General features: G+C 43.5%; 1 protein-coding gene across 11 annotated transcripts in view; it reads left to right on the forward strand.

The window, feature by feature from the left end:
* LOC140899651 (S-adenosyl-L-methionine-dependent tRNA 4-demethylwyosine synthase TYW1) overlaps positions 1-15774 on the forward strand; it is a 121756-nt gene that overhangs the window by 414 nt on the left and 105568 nt on the right. For 8 of the 11 annotated variants that reach the window (XR_013634787.1, XR_013634789.1, XR_013634788.1 and 5 more), the window contains exons 2-8: positions 940-1237; positions 3910-4052; positions 4865-5005; positions 5562-5663; positions 6390-6584; positions 8122-8403; positions 9723-9845. Coding sequence is in view for 8 of the 11 variants with exons in the window: in XM_078849267.1 (XP_078705393.1) it covers positions 1204-1237; positions 3910-4052; positions 4865-5005; positions 5562-5663; positions 6390-6584; positions 8122-8403; positions 9723-9845 (1020 nt within the window). In the remaining 3 variants the exon portion in view is untranslated. Of the gene's footprint in view, positions 1-7; positions 610-733; positions 753-939; positions 1238-3909; positions 4053-4864; positions 5006-5561; positions 5664-6389; positions 6585-8121; positions 8404-9722; positions 9846-15774 lie in introns of those variants that run through there. The other 3 variants (XM_073315485.2, XM_073315488.2, XM_078849266.1) reach the window with 3 other exon arrangements.

Below are 15774 nucleotides of genomic sequence, written 5' to 3' on the forward strand. Positions count from 1 at the left end.
CCAGGGGCCCAGTCTTCCCGGGGGCGGGAGGGCGCCGGGCCACGGCTCCCGGGCGCGGGGCTCTCACAGCGCCGCGGCACGCTGTGGTGGTGGTGGTGGGGGTCTGATCGTGCCTGCCCCGGCGCCCGGGAGAGGGGCGGTTTGAAAGCATTGCCCCGAGCCGGCCCCGCCGTGCACGGTTCCCCTGAGGCGCACCCGGGCCTGCCCCCAGCCCCCCGGACCTAGGGGGCAGGACGCGGCCTGTCAGGGAGTGTCATCCCGCCGTGGGCCCTCCGTGGCAGCGGGCCACCCCCTGAGCCACACACCAGACCCCAGCGGACCACACCGCCGTGAGGGTGCATTCATATGAGCGCATCGCACCGCGGTTGTGGCCGGAGCGCCGTCAACGGACAGGGTGCTGCGGAGGCGGCAGAGAGACCGGCCCCGCCGGAGGAGCTCACACCCAGTCAGCCCGCGCGCCCATCACCGTGTCGCCTTGGCCGCGTGCCTCCCTTCTCTGGGGCATGGATGCCAGTGGCTCCTGGGTGGGGTTCCTCGACAGCAGTGAAATGCTCCAGAGGGCCGGCTGGCGTGGGGGACGGTGTTCCCGTGATTGTGTCGGAGACGGGGGTGAGAGTGGCCTGGCTCTTGTGTGTTTTTTTGTAGCACGGCGTGTTTCCCGGGCGGGCTGCGTTTCTGCCTGTCGCTCTGTGCTTCAGGGTGTTTCTGTGACTGTTCGTGGCATTCGGTTTCTATGCGACCGCGTGTGTGGGGTGTGTGTAGGATTCGCTGCTCTCCCCCCTCCCCGCCGTGATTGTCTTTACTGTATTATTTTAGTGTCCCTTTTCTTTAGCCCGGTGAAGTGGCACTGCCAATCTGATGGTTTGCGTATGAGAGATTGTTTTTCTATGACTGTAAATGTTTAGAGTGTTTGTGATCGCCTGTGCTTTTGTTTTCTAGGCATGAGGAAGAAAACACTGCCACACCAGCCCTGAGCTCTGTGTAGCTTTCTTTTCATGAGTAGCAATCTATGAAGTGAAGTGGGGAGGAAGGAGAAAAAAACCTCCCAGCATCCCTCTGCAAACAACATGGCTGCCCCCAGCCGCTCCTGTGGATTTCTCTGTCTCAGTTAAGTTTGTTACCTAAGACGTAGAAGAGTAGCTGCAAATTGCCACATCACGCTCTGGAATACTGAATTTTTGGCTGGTGTTTCAGGTCTTAACTATGCCAGCTGCTTGTGCTGATGCTCCTGCCATGGGTAAGTACTATTGTGTGGAGAGACCTGGTGAGATCGTTGTTACTAGTGCCCTGACAGAGGACATATCTCCTATTAAACTGAAATGATACTGATTTAGCCATCACACATCAGGAATAGCCTGTTATCCTGCTGCTCCCAGCAAGGTGGGAACGGGCTCGCTCACTTGCCGCTTTTAGTTCTGAGTGCGTCATACGCTCGGTTGCTTATTCTTTTAAAAAGGGGTCAAATTAGTGCCAAGCCTGGAAGGGGTGACCCCTGTGACCAATATCTTAAAACCTTAGGGCTGCTGGGACCACCCGAGTGCAGGCTGGCTTTACAGATAGAAATGAGTTTGGAACATGTCTCTGATGGAAACACCCAAAGTGAAATCTGTTAGTATCAGAGAAATGTAAGAAACAATAATATGAAGGTAACCCTGAATTATTGCTGCACCCTTCTCCGGTGGTGCCCCTGGGGGAAGCATCTCTGAACCAGCTAATAGCCTTGGCTTTTGGGTGTTAATTTCCAGCCAGGGTTTAAGGGTGTTAATTACAGGCAGCTGAGTGTATCTAAACTCCATAAAGGGAAGGTATGTGTGACTGGGAGCAGTGAGGAACGGGAGGGGTTATCTTTGGGGTTATGAGTTTTCTGCATGGGAGGAGGGTAATTAGAGATTTTGGCCAGATTGCTTTTAGGTGGGATTGAATTAGAAACTGTTGCAATAAAACCTTGACCCAGAGGATTATTTGGATTCAAAGCTGAGCGTCTAATAAACCTTTTTGTTTGAAGAGTTACCCTCTCTGGCCTTGCTTCAGTGGGTAAGCGACATTATCCCCATTTTACAAAGAGTGGGAATGAGAGCAGAGAGGTTGAGAAGGAGACTTGTTACAGATGAAATATCAAGCCACTGGTAGAGCAGGGAATAGTACCGAGGTCTCCAGACTTCTAGGAAAACATACTTTTTTTAGATATCCCTTTTACCAAAAAGGCATTTTTGTTCCAAGGAAGGCTAGGCTAAGCTTTTATTTGTCTGGCGCTCCTGGTTTGGTTGTGGACCTTGGAAACTAGTTTATTAACTGAGCTGATTCTAAAGGGCTTGTTTAGATTAGGGCAATTTGCAATTGTGTGATTACATCTGTGTAGTCACACTGGTGCAAATTTCCATCTAGACACGCTTTTTGGGTTTTTGCTGCTTCAAGAATATTGGAAAACATCTGTTGCTCACAGTGATTTTCACAAACATTTTCTGGTCTCCAGCATTGTCTGTACTACAACTCTGGCCTCTGACAGGCAGCTGCTTGTAGGGTTGGCTCTGGTTACAGACTGCTGTCTCAGTGGCTCCTCATTTCTTTCCTTTCAAGTAGCTCATTCTGATTGAAATGCTAGACAAGGCTGGTCAGCCGTGGAATTGGGGCAATGAATTAACAAGTGAGCTGACAATCAGTGTGAGAAGTCTTATGACTATTCCCAATGGAGGTTGCTGAGAAAACCAAATATTTTGCATTCAGTTTCCAAGAAACTTTCCTTTCCCTTACTTGCACTCTTTTGTTGGATAGCAGACCTGATCTCAGACTCCAGTACCTATTAGAGTCATGATGTTGGAGCCCAGTTAGGAGCATGAGAAGTAATAATGTGAATGCTCAATCCCTGCTCTTCAGAAAGAATTAATTTAATGAGTTAGTCTTATTTTGTTAGCTTATGATCTTTAAGCCTTTGAACATTTTGCACATAACCAGTAAAGACAGAGAATGGGGAAGTAGTACTGTTTACTACACTGTAACGTATATTGCTCTTAATGCTATACTTTAAAAGCTAATCCTGTTTTTAAATAAAAACCTTGTGGTTATGTGCCTTGTATAATGCTGATAAAGTATGTTCAGTTTAATCAAAATATTAAGCATGTCTTGATGCATAGTTTATTAAAACTTGTATAATTTGAGCAGTTTGTAATGGTTCTAATCCTGCACTGAGCTCTTTGAAGTCAGCAGAGCTCTATATAGGTGCAAGGTTTTGCACTCATTGGATTTGTTGCAAGACTGAGGCCAATGAGATGAAGTTTGGCTTTTGCATTAAGACTGTATTAATTCTTAAGAGTCTATAATGGCACAAGTATCAGAAGGATAGCTGTGTTAGTCTGTATCCACAAAAAAACGAGGAGTCCAGGGGTACCTTAAAGACTAACAGATTTATTTTGGGCATAAGCTTTGGTGGGTAAAAACCCCACTTCTTCAGTTTCATCTGCAGTGGTTTTTTAACCACGAAAGCTTATGCCCAAATAAATCTGTTAGCCTTTAAGGTGCCACTGGACTCCTCTTTTTTTTTTTTATAATGGCATAGAACAAGTTTAAGACTAAGCGCACCAGAGCTATGTTGTTGAAACTTAGGATGTCATGTAACAGTCCAAGGCTTTGGCATGCATATGAGAATGTAGTTATGCTCGGTCTATGCAGCAGTATCTTACTGGGTGAAAGGCCAGCTAGTCCCTAATTCATTTATAATGGTTGTGTCCATAGTCAAAAGCCATTTCAATTTCTGCCTGTCATTGTGTGATCTGGAGACTGAGAATAGTTAAGGTCATGAGACTGGTAGATGCTGTGTGTGCGTGTGTTGCTTTTTTAAAATGGTTGATGAAGGAAACTACTGCTGCTTTTGCTGAGTTGGAAGAGGGCAGTCATGATTTATTCTCATTTTAGATGCATCAGGGGATACATGGAGCTTCTTCTACACTCATCTGATGTCCTTATGGCTAAACAGGTTTTACGTCTACTCTTGTGCAGCTTTTGGCATCGGTATTTGGATCTGCTTTCAGTTCATTACCACCAAAGCCAAAAAGCAGGTAACTGAGACTTCACAATTCTAGCATTTATAGTCTTTCAACTGGAAGTATCTCAGAGTGTTACAACAGTAATCCTTTGATTACTACTGAAATGTATCCCACTTTGATGTGGGAATGTGGCATTTCATTTCAGTGTAGTCCTAGGCCACGTGCAAGTCCTAACTTCTTAAAGTTTAAATGTGGCTTAGCATACTCGAAAATCATAGTACTTGAAGTGTGTTAGAAATATATCAAAAGTATACCTGCTGAATATTTTACTGCTTTGTAACCGACATGTGAATTGATCTCACATAATCGCTTCTGTTTGTTATGTGAAGATTTGACATTCTGGACGGGGCCAGCACTTTTTCAAATGTAGAATCCTATCTCTGCCAGCTGCTTACACCTGATGTTTTAGAATCAAGTCCTGTTCCCATTGAAGTTAATCATAAAAATTCCATGATTTCACTAGGAGCAGGAGTATGCCATTTAAGAGGGTAAAAACTCCCTAATAAAATATTCAGTTGTGTATGTGGGTGAAGTGTGTAGATATGTGGGATGGGAGGAAGGCATGTCTTCAGACACCTGCTGTGATCAAGTCATGCCCTATAGTCTGAGATAAGATTACAGAAACATGGCTTATTTAAATGAGAGGATGCTAGTTTGATTGTTTTTATGGGCCAGTTGTAACTCTAAAAATGATCACTGTTACATTTGCTAGCGCTCACCAACCTAATGCTGAAGATCTGACCAGGTGGTTTGCATTTTATGTGAAAACTAGCTTAAGATGAGTTTGAAAGGGGTAAGATTGGGATACTACAATTGTTTTGTAGGATGAAAAATCCACCCAGAAGCTAACTCCATCTAAAGTAACAAAAGATGTGCTAATAAATGGATATACAATGCCAAAGACGAAGGAGGTTTATGTTGCTGGGGTGAAGGTTTTCTATGGCTCTCAAACTGGCACTGCTAAGGTAAAAGTAACTTTATTCTACTTGGACAAAGTTAATTCAAAATGTTATTGAAGTGTAACTTTGGCTTGCAAACAGTGCATTGTGCAAGAACCTGAAAGTGAAATTGACTAGGTTTTTGTTGTCCAATACAATGAAAAAAGTGAAGAGGAAATTAGTTTTTAAATAATTATTCATCTCGAAAAATCTAAGGGTTATTACGTGAACCCTTTAAAATATACTCTATTAATCTGTTGGTGTCACTTTAAACTCCTCTTGTGTGGAGAGATTCTGCTTTATAATGTTTCTCTGACAAAGACAAAAACTGATTAAAGTTGAGTGATTTTTGTGTGTCTGTAGAAATACTCACTTTTTCCAAAACCAAATGCACTTCACTTTTAAAAAAAGAAAATTTGTGTTTTATAGTTGTCTTTGTTCTATTTCTGTCCGTGATAGCCATATGAAATATCAGCTTCTTGTTAAAAGGTTTGTGAGTTTCTAACGCCCTCTCTTGAATTTGTTTGGCTCTTCCTTCTGTTGGATTATTGCAGATAAAGCCTTTCCATGTCTCTCTCTCCAGGGATTTGCAACAATTCTTGCTGAAGCTATTCTCTCCCTTAATTTGCCTGCAGAAATCATTAACATGAGAAACTATGATCCAGATGATTGTCTAGCCGAAGAGGTTAGTATTTTTCTTTCTTCCCCTTCCTAGAGAGGTAAAGTATATAAATGTAACAATTCCCTGGGTCTGTTGAGAGGTCTTATCTCTTCTGCATCTCCCTGCAGACCTCCCCCAGTTCTCTGCAAATCCCATAAGATTTGTGTTGAAGAGTGCATCTTTGGGGTAAATGGGAACCTTCAATGCTGGGCTTCTTACAGCCTAAAACACCACCTTGAAGTAATTTAATATTAGCCCTTATTTGACATCAACTTGCTATTTCTTTTCTAAGAGAAGGTAGAATGATAGTCTGTCTAGAACACAGACCTATGATCCTGGGAGATCTGAGTTCTTTTCTTGGTTCTGCTGCAAGCTTTCTCAGTAAGATAGAGATATTTCTCAAGTCCTTGCCTCAGTGTCCTGTCTGGGAGTAGTAATAGTTCTTCCCTACTTCACTGGGGTGTTGAGATTTATTTAGTTAATGTTCATAAAGTTCCTTTAGATCTTTGAATGGAAATGCTGTATGGGGCAAAATGTTTATTAATACAGTTTCCCAATTTATTGAATCCATGGTTTATACAAAGTGAATTTACCAGCTTCATGCCTAGGGTTTTCTGCCCTAGACTTCATACCTAGACTTCTAAAAAGACAATAACATTCTCTTCCTGACGCTCTAATATTAAAGTTGTTTTAGAAAATGCACTGATCATCCCTTTAAAATATTCTTTTCCTCTGCTATGCTGTCTTCAGGCAATCAGCAAAAATATTTGTGTGTTTCTGGTTGCTACCTACACTGATGGACAGCCAACTGAAAATGCAGCATGGTTCTGCAAATGGTTAGAAGAGGCTGTGAATGACTTTAGGTTTGGCAAAACCTATCTGAAAGGCATGAGATACGCTGTGTTTGGCTTGGGAAATTCATTATATGTGGACCACTACAACACGGTGAGTTTCTCTGGATTTTCTTTTTGTTTTCTGATCCTGAAGAATTGCTAAGCATCTTCGGTGTCTGCAGACATCAGTGAGATTGATAGTGTTCTTCACCGCTCAGGTTAGGCAGTTAGTGTTCTGGAGATTCCTTGCTTTTAAGAGGAAGTTGGAAAATTAGATGTTTAAAGAATGCAGTATTTAAGGCCAGATCCAACTCCCCTTCAAGTGCAGCACCCATTCAAAGTGAAGAGGAATGATTCCAATTGGTACTATGTTAACCTCTGGATTGTTTTCCCCAGGATGGCAATTCAGACACTTGTAAAACTATATAGTAACTCTGATCCCCAGCCTTTGTAATATTTACAGAATACATTTTGTAAATCTCTCATTGTGAAATGAATTTCCAGGCTTTTAAAACCAGTAATTAGTAGATAAAGCTGTTATATTTGTTTTGTCAGAGGCTGTTCTGTATGTTTTTTAAAGAGCAAAATAAACCACTGACTTATTGCCTCTTTCCCTTTTTTAAAGTACTCCTTTCTTTGCATTTCATTTACTATACTGGATCATGTACATCTTGATATTCGCCAACTATGTGATAGTCTGATGGTGTTTAACCTTATGAACTGACTGAGATTATCTAAATCAGAAAGAGAAAAAATATGTAGTTTATCAGACTAATGTACTTGTACGGTGCTTGATGGCCTGATGGCAACACCTGGTATTCTACATACATAGGTTTAGTTATTACTAGCAAATGCTGTGAAATAAAAAACTATCCCCTAAAACACATCTATTATAGAATCCTAGAAATACAGGGCTGGAATGAACCTCAAGAAGTCATCAAATCCAGCGTCCTGTGCTGAAGCAGGACCAGGTAAACTTAGACCATCTCTGACAAGTGTTTGTCCAACCTGTTTTTAAAATCCTCTAGTGATGGAGATTCCACAACCTTCTTTGGAAACGTCTTCCAGAGCTTAACTATGCTTAGAGTTAGAAAGTTTTTCCTAATGTCTAACCTAAATCTTCCTTGCTGCAGATTAAGCCCTTTACTACTTCTCCGACCTCAAGTGGACACGGAGAACACAGTCCTCTTTAGGACAGCCCTGAACAGATTTGACGACTGTTATCGGGTCCCTTCTCAGCCTTCTTTGCTTAAGACTAAACATGCCCAGGTTTTTTTAACCTTTCCTCACAGGTCAGGTTTTCTAAACCTTTTATCATTTTTGTTGCTCTCCTCTGGACTCTCTCCAGTTTGTTCACATCTTTCCTACAGTTTAGCACCCTGAATTGGACAGACGCAGTGGTGATATCAATACTGTTTTACTGATGAAGAAACTATGAGGTATAGAGCTAAGGTTTAAGTTCATACTCTGCATCTAACAGAGCTGGTGTTAGAGCGCAGAAATCCCTTGTTCCCAATCACTTAGTCAGCCTGCTATGGCCATGCATCTAGCCACATCTTTCTAAATTCCTGTCCAATTTGTTTTCTGAATTACTGTCTCTGTGAGTTCCTGGGCCTTGTTAATGGGCTTTTTTCCCTCTCCTGTCCTAGGTTGGAAAAAACATTGATAAATGGCTGTGGATGCTCAGTGCTAGTCGTGTCATGACTCGTGCGGAGGGGGACTGTAATGTAGCCAAAAGCAAGCACGGCAGCATCGAGGCTGACTTCGACGCTTGGAAGGCCAGGTTCCTTGCTAGGCTCCAGGCACTTTGCAAAGGGGAGAAGAAGCCCTGTAGCGGGAACTGTAAGAAAGGCAAGTGCAAATCCAAAGGGAAGCAGAGCAAGGAGGGATCAGATCATGAACAAAGGGTGTCGGAGCAGGAGAACACTGAGGTAGGTCCAAAAATCACAGGGCATTACTTCTGTGACAAGTCTCTCTTAGCTGGGTTGGTTTAAGGAAATCTGTGGGCTCTCTTGGAGCGGTATTGGACTCCTCCCTTTGCTTCCCCAGCTCTAAGGGCTTGGATCCACTATGTGACCTATTCCCTCACACCTGTCCCTTGCTTCTGTGCCTTGGGGAGGGTACAAGTAGAGGGCCAGAAAAGAAATAGAACTGAAGCTTGTGTGTGTGAAGGGGAGTTAGAGGGAATGGTACGGGGAAGTTTCCCTTTAAATGGGAGCAAGGATGTGCCAGAGCCAACATAAAGGGGAGCCATGTTGATTTCTCAGAGGGGTCTTACGTTATCTCCACCGCCGGGGTGAAGCTTCTTCTTTACTGTGCCATAGGAGCAGTTAACAGCGCCACTAGCATTTCAGTCTGTCTCTGGTCAGGTGGGCTGCTTTGATCCAGGGTCTCTTTTCAGCTGCAGATTGGCAGCATTGTCTGAGGCAGCTCTGTCTCTTCCTCTGAATACTTATACGTCTAACTGCTTGTCTCTCTCCCACAGTGTTTGTGTTAATAACAGGTTTTGATTAGGGGATCATCTCTCTTGCTCTGTAGAAAGTGAAAGCAACAGCTGCTGATGCTGAGACACTTGAATCATCTATCTCGAGCAAAGGGCATCATTTCTAGTGCACTGTAGACCTTACCAGAAGACAGTTGCTCTTCTCCCTGGATGGGTTTGAAGGTGCAAGGCTGCCTCTTCCTTAGGCTACCACGAGAGGAATAGGCTTTGTTAATATTGATACAGGACAGCTGCTGTGCCTGGCTCTTTACGGGGGAGTAAGACAAGCCCCCTGCCCTGAGGAGTTTACAATTTGAACAGCAGTTCCCTTCCTGTCTTGTTCACTGTGATATTGATCACTCTGGTGTGGCTTTTCAAAGGAGCCTAAGGGAATGAGGTGCCTAAATCCCATGGGAGTTGGGTGCCTTTGTCCTAACCTCTGATTTAAACTGCCAATGACATGGTGGCAAATGGACGGATCAGGAAAGAGAGAGAGTGGAATGAATCTGGAAGCCAGATTTCCCAGGAGAGTGAGGGTCAAATGCTTTGTGTACTCTTAAATTAATTGAAAAAAACAATTCATCAGGCTTTTTATTGCTACAGCTGGGAGTTGTGTGCCTTGTATAGGTCAAATGTCCCATCGTTAACCCTTCCAGAAGTCTTTGCCGCATGTTGTGTAATTGAATCAGCAGGCTCGAATAGGCAGGGGTTTATATTTAATATAGTACGCAAGCTTCTAAAATTCCTTCTGCAATCTTTATTGCATAGGTGGAGGATTTATTTGAAACCACTAGCGAGGAGGAGTCGGGCGCTGAGGAAGATGGAAGCCGTAACTCTGTCATTGACGTTGAAGATCTGGGCAAAATTATGGGTCACATGAAGAAGGCCAAGGTACTGCTATTAGAGCAAGCTCAGTACTTGGAGTTTCCTTATCACCAAGGTGGCGAGCTGATTAAAATAGTACTGCCCCTGGCTTGTAGCTATATAGGTAAATTATAAACTAAGCAGTAAACTCAGTTGGCTATCACCTAAGGACACAACAAAAATGTGACTTAAAATATTTGGAGGTAGGTTGGGAAGTGCTCTTTTCCCCCTTCAAAAGATTTAGCAATAGTCTTATTTTAAAGTTATGGGAGTGTAATAAAGGGCACTGACGCCTGGAAAAATGTGGATTGAAAAGTGCACAGAGTACAGCTCTTGGTAGCATAGATGTTTCGTTTTTAAAATTTCCCTCCAGTTGGGGGTGAACAATATGATTTGTTTAGTGTCACCCATGATGCCATGGTACAATGGATAAAACTCCATTTTAGGTGGACAAGCAGATGACGATGACGTGCCTTTATAGCAGAGGTGGGCAAACTACGGCCCGTGGGACCATCCTGCCTGGTCCATGAGCTCCTGGCCAGGAAGCTCGCCCTTGGCCCCTCCCCCGCTGTAACCCCTCCCCCGCAGCTACGCCGCTGTGCGGGCAGCGGGGCTGCGAGCTCCTGCCGCTCTGAGCAGCATGGTGAGGGGGTGGCGGCAGGGGGACGCGTGCGGCGGTGCAGGGGTTGGGTAAGGGGTCCCTGGGGGCAGTCAGGGGACAGGGAGTGGTTGGATGGGGTAGAGGTTCTGGGGCGGTCAGGGGGTGGGGGCCAGGCTGTTGAGGGGGGCACAGCCTTCCCTACCCAGCCCTCCATACAGTTGCGCAACCCTGATGTGGGCCTTGCGCCAAAAAGTTTGCCCACCCCTGCTTTATAGAGACTGTGGCATGACACTATCTTCAGTCATGTTAGACAGCTGAATGCTTTGGGTAACAGGGAGGCTTTCCCCTGTAAGGGCCAGTCAGCCTTGTTCAGTTAGTCCCACCCTGCTACACCTGCGCTGGGTGTTTGATTTAAGAAGAGGAGCTCCATGTGGAAGCAGGCCAGAATCCCGTGGCTAAGGAGGAGAACAGGTGAGCTACCTGAGGAGGAAAGTCCAGCAGTTGAGTGCTGGCTGGGGTGGGAGCGGATGGGTTGCTCCTAAAGAGGGAAAAAGCTGAGTGTGAGCTAGGAATTGGCTGTGGCCTGCCAGGGTCCCTTTGAAGGAGGGTAGACCTGACCTGGATGGTTGGGGTGATTGGATCCGGAGGTGAGATAGTGAGACAGGCCATTGCTGCTGGAAGCCCGCCGTGAAGAAGACTTTCTTTTGTTTTGGTGTTGCATTGGACTTAGACTAAGGGACTCTGTTACCCTGGAAGGGATTGAATGTTTAAAGTGGCTTGGCTGCAGGGCCATGTCACCTCTCTGGCAAGAGTAGGCTGAAGAGTGTTAAGGGGAAACTCAGGCGCAAGTGCTGCAACACCTGGTCTTGCAACAAGGGGACACTCTGCGACAGTGAGCTGTGTTCATGTTGTCACAAGAGTGCTTGCTAGCATGAAGTTTTGGTTCAATTGTCTTTCCTGACTAAAGGAGAAAGTTGGAGAGTCTTTCAGGAATTTAAGAGAGCAGGAATTAGCTCTTTGCACTGGGACTGTCACTTGCTATATATTTGACCTATTTGTAGAGTAACGCAGCTCTGACTTGGTTGATGCCTCTAGGGGTGATTGCAGCATAAATGTCTAATAAAAAAGAAGAAAAATAAAGGTTTGAAATGCAATGGGGCTAGGACAGGGCCCAAAGTTTCTCTCTTTGGAAATACGGGTGCATGCACAAATATTGACTCTACTTTGGGTTCGTAGAGGAAAAAGTGGTGTTCCTGAACGATGAATGGGAAGTGTCCTCAGAAGTTATTGGACAGAAGTTATTTTTGCCAAGTGCAAAGATGAGTTTTCTACTACAGAACTAGGCCTACTATTTTATGTTGGTTTTATTAAATGCTCTCAGTAGCTAAGTGTGTTTTTTAAGAAAAAAAAAAAAAGACCCACAAAAAAACCCACAAACACACCGCCAAAAACAAACAAGCAAACCTCCTGCCTCTGCCACATGCTCATTATTCCTGTTATATAGTGCATATCTGTTTAGATTTATCTAGTAAGGCATCCGAGGCAATAACTGTAAAGTTTCAGTTGCGTGTGCAATGAAAATAATTGGTGTGCACGTTTCTTTGTAGTCCATAACAGTAACGGCAGTTACCAGTTAGTTCTAAGAGACAGTTGCAGATAAATCTGGCAGGCCTGATCTTTTATTGCCTCAACACCCAAAACTCTAATTGATTTCAGTGGGAAACATGGGAGTGCAAGGAATGCAGAATGAAGCTGTCTGAGGATACTTCATCTCTTTTCTCAAGGGGAAATTCTGAGATTAGCAGGCTTCTCCCCCGAGCTCATACTGCCTCATTAACTGTCATGGGGAAAGATGGGGACCTGTATCTGAATGTCTACCTTTCCTTAGTGTAGTGTCAGCTTAGTATCTGTGTCTCCATTGCAGGGAAACTATTTTCCACTTACTAGATCTTCCTCACCCTTAACACGCTTTGATCCTATTTGCAATAGGGTACAGTCCTCCTTTGGCTTCACTGTCACACATATTCACCACTAGAGGTCACTGGAGAAAAGAAAAAGAGATTCTTTGTGTATGCAGTGTTGTAGCTGTGGAGGTCCCAGGATATGAGAGAGACAATGTGGGTGAGGTAATATCGATTATTGGACCAACTTCTGTTGGTAAGAGAGACAAACTTTTGAGCCACCTTGAGCTCTTCTCCAGGCTTAAAGCTTGAAAGGTTGTGTCTCTCACCAACAGAAGTTGGTCCAAAAAAAGATTCTTTTTGGTAGCCTTCATTTGTGACATGACTTGAAACCACTAAAGGGAAAAAATAATCATTTTTGCAACAATTTTTAGAGGAGATTAGACCTCAAGGTTTCACTGACTAATAGAATCTAGCAACAGCACAAGGAATGTGCAATGTAAAATAAAAATATGCATAGTCCATTGTCTAGTTTATGAACAAGCAAATGACCACAACAGTAAACTACAACTGCTTCCTAAAGTTTTGTGATCACTGCATTGGTAGTGACCAAAGTTAGAAAGGCAACAAAAACTCACTGTTGCTTGACACTTGGTCTTTGTAGGATCTAAGACGGAGTTTTCTGTCTCTACCTCTCATCCTCCCCTTATTTTGTCTGTGGAGCTGGAGTCTTTTATTAATCTCCTCCTCCCTAAACTGGTTTCTTTGTGCAGACTCTATGTAGGTTGGCTATCCCAGAAGTGCAATCCCCTACCCCATACAATCTAGGGACTCTATCCTGCAACTCTTACACTAGTAGACCCACTTGAGTTCAGGGAGGCTACTTGTAAGAGTAAACTACTTCTTGTGTGTTCTGTAGCTGTCTAGGATTTTGGATTAATTCAGAAAGCTTAGACTTGGGAAGTATTTTGTTTAATCTCTTCCCCCATGGATATTCCAACTAAAAACCTCACCTGTGGCAGTTAAATACCTCCAAAGAATCCTCAGGGCAGGTCTACACTTAAAATGCTGCAGCGCTTCAGTGAAGATGGTATGGGGGGCTTCTCCTGTCAGCATATTTAATCCACCTCTGTGGGGGGCAGTAGCTATGTTGACAGGACATTGACATAGCTCTGTCTAGGTTGGTATAACCTGCATCGCTCAGGGTTGTGCATTTTTCATACCCCGTCGTGATGTAGCTATACTGATGTAAGTTTATAGTTGGAGACCTGGCCTCAGGCAGGCCCGGGGGAAGACTCTCTTGTATTTCCTCTAGCTATGTGTTGGCTGTGTGTGTTTAATGTCTGAAAGTTGCATTTCATTCTTCTTTTAAAAATTGCTTGTCAAGGATAGGTTTCTTAACTACAGCCATATCCTGCTATTAATTTTAATGTAAAACTCCAATTGACTTCAGTGGAGCTCCATACACAGAACGATGGCAGGATATGACCATATTGCTGCATGGGAGTGGCTAAATAGGTGTCTGTCTGTATCGTTAGCTATGAGAATGCATGGCTTTGCCTCTGACGAATCTCCCAGGGAATATGCAGACTGACTTACTAACGAATTTGTGTAAATGCTTGAATTGTGGAATGATCACATAGGTGCAGTCATTTACTGTAATAAAAATAAACACTGAAGATGTGATATTAACATGCAGAAGAATTTGAAATGTGAAACTAATTCTTCATTATCGAGTTGTCTGATTTCCAAGATGGAAGGTACCATTGTTGGTTAAGTCCAAAGCATCCTTCTTTACAGAAAGAAAAGGAGTACTTGTGGCACCTTAGAGACTAACCAATTTATTTGAGCATGAGCTTTCGTGAGCTACAGCTCACTTCAAATAAATTGGTTAGTCTCTAAGGTGCCACAAGTACTCCTTTTCTTTTTGCGAATACAGACTAACACGGCTGTTACTCTGAAACCTTCTTTACAGAGTTGTCCTTGCTTTAGCTGCTGCTGCGCATTAGTGCAATGAGAGCTTTTGTCTTTCAAATTAAGATAATTTTAAAAACCAGTTTACAGAATACCGAGTTGCATGTGTTGAGTACTTAAATTCGCAGGGCCTGATTCTGATTTCACACTGACTCTACTGAAATCAGTGGAATTACATCACTCTGACTTAAAATGGGATGAGTGAGAGCAGAAAGGGGCCTAAAAATCTATTTGTAGAATACGTTGTTGTATCTTAGCTTCTGATTTTTTTTTTTTTTTTTACAGTGCTGATCTATAAATATTTCAGGCTTTACTATATGATGTCAAATTCATCCTTCTAATATTCCCCTGGCTTTGGGATGTACACTTGCACATTTCCTTTGTGCGTAGGGGGCAGTAAAAGATAATTTTTGAAGATTTTTAGGACCTAATTTTAATCTCTTATGTGGCTGTGTAAGGACTGGTGGCAGAGATTTGAATGCCTGGGACATCTAGTCATAAATCCTTGTTGTCTTGATTTTTATGCTATGGCAGCATGAGCGAGGTCATGACAGCAGCATCTTAATAATGCATGTTTGTTCAGATCTCTGCAGTTAATCTTCATTTAATTTTGCTGAATGAAATTCCATCTCCCATTACATGACTTGCTGGGAAATCTAGACCAGATTTTTGTTTTATGTATTGCCTTTTACACACTGCAAGTTTCTTAGGATTATACAAAATAGGGCATTTGATATAGGCAGCAGACCTTTTCTCATAATGCAAGGAAAAGTGGATTTTAAAAACTGATAAAAGGAAATACTGTTTTTACATGACAAAGAGCTAACTTGTGGAATTCATTGCCACAAGCTAAAATGGAAGCCAAGTCCTTAATAGAATTCAAGAAAGGGATTAGATCTTCATATAGATAAGGGATTCTCAACCTTTTTCTTTCTGAGGCCACCCCCAGTGTGCTATAAAAACTCCATGGCCCACCTGTGCCACAACAACTGGTTTTCTGCATATAAAAGCCAGGACCAATGTTAGGGGATAGGAAGTAGGGCAATTGCCTGGGGCCCCACACCACAGGGGGCTCCACAAAGCTAAAAGAAAAGGAGGACTTGTGGCACCTTAGAGACTAACCAATTTATTTGAGCATAAGCTTTCGTGAGCTACAGCTCACTTAAGTTGCTCAGGCTTCTGCTTCAGCTCCAGGTGGTGGGGCTCAGGGTTCCGGGTTTCAACCCCATGCATGGGGCCCCAATGAGTGTAACACTGGTCCTGCTTGGCGAACCCCCTGAAACCTGCTTGTGACCACTGAGAAAATATCCACAGTTTCATTAGACAGGATAAAATAAATTCCAAGGCATATTAAAAATCTCCATGCTTTAGGACATAAGGCAACCACTAACTGATGGGTGGTTAGGAATAATTAGCCCAATGGGGAGGTTACTCGGTAAGTAGTCCACCATGGAGTTTCTTGCACCTTTCTCTGAAGCAT

This window comes from Lepidochelys kempii, chromosome 17 (genome assembly GCF_965140285.1).
Source record: "Lepidochelys kempii isolate rLepKem1 chromosome 17, rLepKem1.hap1, whole genome shotgun sequence".
NCBI lineage: Eukaryota > Metazoa > Chordata > Testudines > Cheloniidae > Lepidochelys > Lepidochelys kempii.